At 34.6% G+C, this 8953-nt stretch overlaps 1 protein-coding gene across 4 annotated transcripts; it reads left to right on the top strand.

Annotated features, from left to right (window-relative positions):
* The first annotated feature begins 406 nt into the window (after window positions 1–406).
* On the top strand, window positions 407–8118 carry LOC131069444 (uncharacterized). 4 transcript variants are annotated; one of them, XM_058004876.2, is made up of 4 exons: window positions 407–901; window positions 3394–7078; window positions 7277–7536; window positions 7665–8118. In XM_058004876.2, the coding sequence occupies exons 2-3, from the start codon at window positions 3419–3421 to the stop codon at window positions 7343–7345; spliced, it is 3729 nt and encodes a 1242-aa protein (XP_057860859.2). In that variant the 5' UTR covers window positions 407–901; window positions 3394–3418; the 3' UTR covers window positions 7346–7536; window positions 7665–8118. The 4 variants fall into 4 exon arrangements, with proteins under 4 accessions (XP_057860859.2, XP_057860851.2, XP_059063073.1 ...); XM_058004868.2 differs by having other exon boundaries at window positions 7688–8118; XM_059207090.1 differs by having other exon boundaries at window positions 7642–7681.
* The last annotated feature ends 835 nt before the right edge of the window (window positions 8119–8953 follow it).

Genomic DNA, 8953 nt, shown 5'->3' on the forward strand with positions numbered 1-8953 from the left:
AATTTTGAAATATATATATATATACATGACGATATTTCTTTATTTCAATTACAATTTCTTAAAACGATTATTTAATCTTTAAAAATAATTTATTTAAATAAAAAATTGCAACATGAATGATCGTCAAATTTATTACTTAAATCTTGCTAGTAATAATAAAAAATAATATTTATAAAGCTTTTTTTAAAAATAAAAGTGAAACAGAATGTTTGAATATGGGAACGCGTGCCTCGTTAGGGACACGAGTCAAACCATTTCAATGAAGAAAATTTCAAAATCAATTATTATATAAATTAATTAAAATTCAAACTAATTATTTTCAACACTTCTAGAACTGCGTTCCAAGCAGGGTAAAATAGCCATATTCATTGGAATAGTCAATCCATTGCAACGAAGAAGCTTCGAAATTAGTTATAATATAATTAATAAATAGTATTAAATTATATGCGGAATTTATGTTCAAGATTGAATATCGTAACATTGGTCTGATTGTTTTGAATTTGGAAGTTAGAGCGACTTATATAAATTGGAAACTTGATGCAGAGTTGTTTTTAAATCGGACTTGCATCTTTTGAGTCTCATATAAATATTACTGTGGAGAATTTATTGTGGATTGTCTGTATCTTTATAAACTCAATATATGGAAGCTCCAATTTTAAAGGCAGGGGAGCAATTTCTTAGGTTTTATAAAAAACTGTTCGTTCTTGCAGTCTGTTGATAGTGTGGACACAAATTAAAGCTGTTTGAATGGTTGATTTCTTTGGAGAAGGATTGAGGGGTATTTCAGAGACTTATTTCATCAAAATTGTTCCAGGCATAATCTTGGTTTTCTTTATGGATTATTCAATTTCATCGATAAGTTGAAAGCTGCAACGAGAAAACATCTTTTCTTAAATTACAGGTATTAATTATTATACATTTTTTCGTAAGACATCGTGTTTCTGATTATGTTATTTTTCCTTCATTGTTGATAATCTTCTGATGATACCAGATTATATGACAGAATGTATGATCTTTATCTTTATGTTTTGCTTTGTTTTTTGTCTCAAATAAAATTCTGTAGATATTTTATTCTCTTCCACATTTTTTCTCTACCTTATAGTTGCTAAAAAAAATTCTTTAAATTTACTAGGATCTTTAAAATTTAACATATTCTTTTAGCTTCATGATAAGGAAAATAAATAATTTCACGGATAGGATATGAAGCAATTTTATTGAATCGGTAAGGTTTGTTTATGACAGTAGCTATGACATGTTTAATTCAGTAAGATGTTTGAGAAATTTGTATTTATGTTAGACTGTCCTGGTTGAAAAGTCCTAACTAATATACAAATTTATAATATCTATAATGGGTACTACAATCAAAATTTACTATAATCTAAAGTTACAATTCACTTTGATTCATCGTTTCAAGTCAGGCCTAATGTCATTTATCAGAACAAGAAAAGAAAGAATGCAGAAAGTCAAGAGGAGTTACTCTCTACACGGCAAAGAAACAAAACTAGAAGAAGAGGAAGAGGCAGGAGACGAAGAGAACAACAGAAATAATAATGAAAATGGCCGCACAAGATTTGAATAAATTGCGGAATTCTTGTTCATTGTGGCTCGGCGGCCTCTGGACCATTACAAATTAGCAGCTTTTAAACCTTATTCAAACTGAATTACACACGATTTCGGCCAACTCCACATACTTTTTACGATAGATTTTGTCAGACACTCGTTAAATTTGGCTAAGGAATTCTCGGCCATTATTTTAGCCCATTTTTTGAGGAAGCAATTTTCAAAGAAATCATAGCTATCAGCAGTGATCCATATGTGGACCATACTTTTCTTCGTGAAATACCACATTTTAACCTTAAGTTGATTTAGCGGGTGATTTTTCTTTGGCAGGGTTTTTCATAATTTAAATAGTTTTTTAGGGCTTTAAAATTCAGTTGTTTAAGAAGGGTTTTTTGTTTGGGGGAAGGGGGGTGACGGAATTTAGTTGTTTTATCAGGTAGGCTTTTTAGGGTTGTGGAATTCAGTTGTTTTATCAGGTAAGATTTTTAAGCTTTGGAATTTACTTGTTTTAACAGATAGGCTTTTTAGGGTTTTGGAATTTGTTATACCAGGCAGGATTTTTAGGCTTTTGGAGTGTTTCAATATTCATATTGCTTTTAGGGTTTTGGATTTTAGTTGCTTTTGCAGTAAAGTTTTTTGGGTTAGTAGTTTTTAATGTTTGTATAGCTATTAAGGTTTTTGATAACTAGTTCTTAGCAGCTAATTTCTTGGAGTAGATTTTTTCAATATTTATGTGGATTTTAGGGTTTTGAATTTTAAAGTTAAAAATGAGCTTGAGCCAGAATTATACTTGTATTGGTTCTGAACTCGATGATTTAAGCATGTTTGAACCACAAAAATACTGGGATAGATGATCTTCAGCAAGTTCCCCATCAGCAAGGACAAAGGTAAGCTTAGGCTGTGCGAGTTGCTGTTATAGAACGGTTGGTTTAATTAGCTGGTTTCAGTTGACATTATTGAATGGTTCATTTCACTAGTTTCAATCCTACTATTTAAATTGACGCTATCACATAGTTCATTTCAATTGACAATATTGGATAGCGTATCACACTTCTTTCAGTTCAACTGTTTCAGTTGATGCTATTTGATGGCTCATTTTGCTAGTTTCATTCCTATTGTTTCGGTTGATTCTATTGCATGGTCCATTTCAATAGTTTCAATCCGGTTGTTTCAATTGTTTCTATTGCATGGACCATTTCGATGATTTCAATCCTATTGTTTCATATGACATTATAGGCTATTCATTTAATGAAATTTAATTCTATGAGCTATTGGATGATTCACACTAGTTTCAATCGAACTGTTTCAGCCCTGAACATCATCCAACACGAGTGCAAAAGTTCATGAGATATAGTACAAACCTCTTCATTTTTGTAGTGTTAACTTATAAAGTAGAAAGCCTGAAGTGATGGTGAATTCGATTTTTGTTCTGTGTTGTGCACTGCTTGCAGGATTTAATTATTTTTCGTTATGAGACTTCTTTAAATTAAGTATTAGGAAAATTTAATTATAATGATTCATTGTTTTTCTTGCTCTTACTTTAGATAGAGCTTAAGGAGAATAAATTGTGCTTCACGCATCGAAATTTCTGTGATTTGCTGATGAATTTTTGTATGCAATTTGAGCTCTAAGTGATTTGCCCATTTGGCACAGATTCTGTTAATTTGTTATCTATAGGCAATACATTTTTAGTTCTAAAACAGAACCGGCCATGATTTAGCTTTTAATCCCAGTTCTGCTATTATAATTTTGTCATGCTGATCGTGTCTTGAATGCAATCTGAATCTCAGTTTCATTTTGATCATTTTTTTTGGCATTCTCTTTGAAGTGCAGGGTATTAGCAATATTGAGAATTAAAATGTTGATAACCAGAGCTTCTATTCTTAGTGATCATTATTCTGTTACCGAATGGAACTCTGCAAAGTTTTCAGGCATCTCATATTCATCTCCGCATGAAGCTGAACAAGTACGCAAGCAGGAGGAAGAAGAGTTTACAAGTCCAAGGGAGAATGATGGAAATAGAGTTTTGGCTCTTCGTGCAGTCCCCTCTAGAGATATTGAGTTGCAATTCCACACAGGAAGATTTTTTCCAAGTTTTAGAATAACTAAAAGTGTAATAATAACTATTGATATGAATTTTGAAGCTTCCAGAGAAAAGCTGCATCTTTTAACAGCTACTCTTAAAAGTCCTGTTATTAATTCTTCACAATGGAATGAGGATGCTGCTGGATCAATTTTAAACAAGAAAAAGAAGCTGTGGATCAGTGGAATCAGAGAAGCACAATGTTCTTCCAACCCAAACTTGCCTAGTGATTCACCTGTTGGATATGGTGATCCTGAAGAGGACTTTATCAGTTCTGGAATGAATGATCAAGAACTGTTGAATTTGAATTCATGCCCTGGTGAACATTTTCCAGTGACAAGGACTTTTATGTGTTTTTGTACACTAGAGGAATTTGGAGCTACTGGTGGACTGTTTCATGCCTTTCATAGGTCAAAATACAGTTTAATTGAAGATGCTTCTCTAGTTCTTAATGGCCAAATGGCAGATGTGTGTGCCATAGAATTTTGTTCTGATTCAAGTTCTTTGAGTGATTCAATTGCATTAGATGATGATCTTGAGTTTGATCTTATCAGTTCTGAAACGAGTGAGGAGGACTTACAAGACTTGAAGCTGCTCCCTGATGGACTTTTGCCAGAGATATGGGTTACTAGTTCTTTTTCTACAAGAGAGAAATCTGAAACAGTTACTATCAGAGGAGTTCCCATTCCCACCTTTGATGGATCCATGTTTACTCCAATTGAAGAGGCTTCTCTTATTCTGAGTGTCCCCATTGCAAATACGTGTGCTAGTCTGGCTGATTTGGAATCAGAAATTACATCTGAAAACATTGATCTATTTCAAAGTTTGCAGAGTTGGGATAACACGGAGAATTTGTCTACAGAAATGCTTCAGATATGGGATCGGAATGTCGATCCAATGCCTGTGTTGCAGTTACACCCCACACAAAATTGTGATCCAAGGACTGAGGATGTAAATAGCTCTTCAGAGGGTACCACCTCAGATAATCATAAATGCACTTTGGAGGAAAGTAGTTCAGGCAATTCATGCTTTGAGTACAGTTCTTTGGAGAGTCTTCAAATAGGTCTAATACAGGATAATTTGGGTGCTTGCCTGGGGGAGATGTTCTATTTATCCAAGCATCAGGAATGTGATAGCATAGCATCTTGTGACTTAATGGTTGAGTTGGAAGACAGTGAATTTAGAAAGATTTCGAATGAAATGAGTATGCATTTTATTGAAAATGAAGCAAACGAACTTTCAAATAAACCTGTTGCTTCAGCCACACAGCAGCCCAACCCTTTAACTAGTGTCTCGTTCAAACATATGGTTCGTTGGGATAGAGACAGCAAATTACAATGCCATGAAAGAGGATTGCCAAGTTCAAGAAAAAGGAAAAATGATATAGTGGCTAGACGAGTGAACTGTGAAGCTTATAGAAGCTCTCTTTGTTTTGCAGGCAACTCAAAACTTATTAAAGGTAAGGCTTCTAACAAGCCACTTAAGCACTCTTCAAATCGGAAAATGGGTGCTATTAAATCAGTTTTAGACAAGAAAAAGAACCATCAGATCAAGCAGATTGATGAAGAAGACTGTCACTCTAATCCAAGTTCGCTTTGCAATTCATCTGTTCAAGATGATGATTTTGAGTGTGCTATTATCAATTCTGAAATGAGTGAAAAGGAATTGCTAGATTTGAATTTGTTACCAGATGGACTTTTGCCAGAGAATTGGGTTACTACTAGTTCTACACCAAGTTCTACACCAAAAAAAAATCGAACAGATACCATTGGAGGATTTCATGTCTTTGATGGCTCCAGGTACAATCCAATTGAAGAGGCTTCTCTTATTCTTAATAGACCCATCACCTGTCTTCATGTGGACATTGGTGATAAAGAAGAAAAAATTACATCTGAAGAAATCGATCTATTTAAAAATCTGCAGGTTAAGGAGGTCTCAGGGAATGTTTCTAGAGGAATGCAGAACACCTCAAATGAGAACAGCACTTTGAAGAAAAGTTTCAATAGCGACTCATGCTTCAGATCCAATTCTTTTGAGAGCCTTCCAATACAAAATAATCGAGGTGCTTGCCCGGGGAGGACACATTGTTTATCCCAACCTCAAGCGTGTGATAGCATTGTATCTACTGATTTGACACCCAACTTTCAAGAGCAGGACTTTGGAAAGAGAGCAATTGAAATAAATTTAAGTTCTTTTGAAGATGAAGCAAATAAAATTGTGGATGATTCAACCACACAACCCTGCCACTATTTATGTTGTGAGTCATTAGTTAATATGGTTCAATGTGATCATAAAGGAGGAAGGAACTCAATTCTCTCTTTCGAGCAGTCTCTGGTGCAATTGGATGAACTCATTGATTGTAGCAATCAGGAGCCACTCTCCCGATCTTTTACTCCAGATTGTCTCTTGAATGATGAGAAGAATATGGAAAGTTCACCATACAAGATGGACTCTGATTATGAATATGCTGATCCTGCTAGAGACTGCAAGGGTAAATACCAGAAAGGAAGATTGTCAGGCTCAAGAAAAACAAAAACTGCGATGTTGGCTAGGGAAGTGAATTCAGAAGGTTATAGATTTAAGTTACCTTGTCTAGCAGAGAAGTCCAAACCTGTTCAAATTAAGGCTTCAAAAATTCCTTTAACAAATTTATCTCAGTCGAAAAGAAATGCTGCTGGATCACTTACATCCAAAACAATGCAGAAGCGAGTCAAGGAAATTAGCAAAGTAGGCTTTTGCTCTAGTCCAAGCTCAGTAACTGACTCGGCTGTTATAGATGATGATCCTGAGCGTGATCTTATCGAGTTTGAAATAAGTGAGCAAGAATTGTCAGACTTGAATTTGCTTCCTAATGGCCTTTTGCCAGAGAAACAGATTAGTTCTCCTGCTTCTACAACAAAGAAATCTGAATCAGATACCACAGGAGTATTTCATAGCTTTGATGGGTCTAGGTTTAGTCCAATTGAAGAGGCTTCTCTTGTTCTTAATATCCCCATTACAGATGTGTTTGTCAGGGTGGCTGATAAAGAAACAGATACTTCATCTGAAAACATTGAACTATTCAAACATTTGGGGAGTTGGAAGATGTCAGAGAATATTTTTGCAGAAATGTTTCAGTTACAGGATGATATTGTGGATCCAATGCTAGAATTGCAGTTACATCCCACACAATTCTGTGATTTGTTGCTTGAAGATCAACCTATTGCTTTAACCAAGCAACCCTCACAGTGCCTAAATTTAGGCTCATCTGGTCAAATGGTGTATTGTGATTATAATGAACAAAGGAAGTCAATTTTCTCCTTGGACTACAACAGTCAAAATGTTAGAAGTTTAGCTGAAGTGGAGAATCTTGGGAGGGAGAGAAAGATAGAAACATTTAAGGCAGAACTACTGGAAGTTAAAAACCAAATCAAAGAGCTAGAAATACTACTGAAGGTGAGCTTCCATCCCAAAGAATTGTTGCATATCTGGTATAATTTTTTTATTTTTGGTTTTGCCTACTATATAAAATTAGAGGATATGCTCATTCAAACTGTCATTGATAAAACGGTTAGGCATTTAGCTAAGAATAGGCATATAGTTAAAACTAAAGATGGTACTCTTAAAAACTGATATACCTGTTTGAAATTTCAGTGTACCCTCAGAAGAACAGACATAATGCAACAAAAGTTTGCAAAATGTAAAGTGGTCATGGCATGGTAGAATGCCTTCAATCTGCAAATTTTCTCTTACTTGGAGAAGGAAAAGGATAAGGATTTTGGCTAGATTGCATTGATACTAATGAACATGTTGCATCACTCTGGTGTGTAATGAACCTCAGCGTCACGACTCACAACAGTCCTGGTCTTGAAAACAAGATACATAAGTGGGTTGATGATCCCTTGGGAATAAAGGTGTGCTACAAATTATCCTTTAAAGAATTTGATAGATGTATATGATGTCTTCTGATTCTACTGCTCCTGTCGTCCTAATTAATGTTTGCTTTGATTTTCTTGCAGGATTGTGTCAAAACAATTTGCAGGATTGTGTCAAAACAATTTGCAGGATTGTGTCAAAACAATTCTATGGCACTAGAAAAATCTTCATAATAGCTAGATGTCTGAAAGGCATCCTTCTTGATTGTATACATGTGCATTAAGGACTTGTTGCAAGAAATAATTGTAAGATATGGATATGATTGGAGTCAAAAGAAAATGAGTAGCAACAAGTACAAATATGTACAGCATTGTAGCAACAGCAGTTATGGACAAGTGCGAAACCAGAGTAGCCCAGTGTCAGCATAACATCATCAAGGGTCATTTCTTGTCAAAATCATCTACAAATGGAAGGATTAATGAGTAGGGCATCCAATTTTAACACATACTCACAAAATTTGTGCCCTGGTCTGTTTTCATGTCTGCAGGACGAAACATATTGAAGAGATGGAATAATGTATACCTAAGGTTATGATACTATGATTTGTGTTATTGTATTCAGCTTGTGGTACGTAATCTACATTGCAAATAGAGTAGCGTATATATCTTTAAAAAATTACTGAGAGATACCTTTCTGAGGAGCCTATTTCACTTATATATGTCAATTTAAAAAATAAGTGCCTTGAGAAAGGTATCTCTCCACATATTTTATATAAAAAATTTAACATCACTAACCATCTAAATTTAATTCCGAATTTAAACTCTCTAACATACAATTTACCATGGAGGTATCTCTTACATCCCCTTAACGTGCAAATAGATACCTATTGAAATCCTTCTTCCAAGGCAGAGGAGAACGAAGAATGATAAATAAAAGAATCAGGAGATAAACTAATGATTATGATCTCAGTCTTATAGACTGTTTAGTCTCGTAGACGTCCTTAAAATCTTTCTTTCATTCATTCAAAAATACAGGAATACAGGCTATAGTAATGGCAGCCAGGCAACCAAGCTTCAGAAGGACGGTAATTTTTAAAGTGTTTCTAATTCCAGAATACAGTTGAATTAAAAATCCCTTCGCAGCATTTTGTAAACAGTTGTAAAAGAAATTTGGGCTAGTCCTGCATTTCAATCACCAGTGCGAAATTATTTAATTTCTTTTGATTTTTTGGGGTTGAGAAACCCTTGGCACTGTATTAGTTTGCCATAGATTTATAAAGACACGCTATTTTATGTCTAATTCAGTAAATGAATTTTAAATTTTCGAAGCGCAGAGTTGCCAATTAAGACGGTTAAAACGCGGTTTTTAAAAATCGCCCATATTTAGTAACCATGGTTGGCGCCATGAAATATAAAAAAGCGTGGTAGATGTCAGCTAGAAGACATTTCTAGGATA

The sequence above is a fragment of the Cryptomeria japonica genome, chromosome 6, assembly GCF_030272615.1.
Source record: "Cryptomeria japonica chromosome 6, Sugi_1.0, whole genome shotgun sequence".
NCBI lineage: Eukaryota > Viridiplantae > Streptophyta > Pinopsida > Cupressales > Cupressaceae > Cryptomeria > Cryptomeria japonica.

Bases quoted from the DNA above. Each gene is read 5' to 3' on its own strand.
- LOC131069444 (XM_058004876.2), top strand. From the start codon at position 3,419: ATGTTGATAACCAGAGCTTCTATTCTTAGTGATCATTATTCTGTTACC. The intron at 7,079-7,276 runs GTGAGCTTCCAT...TTGAAATTTCAG, and splicing joins AGCTAGAAATACTACTGAAG to TGTACCCTCAGAAGAACAGA.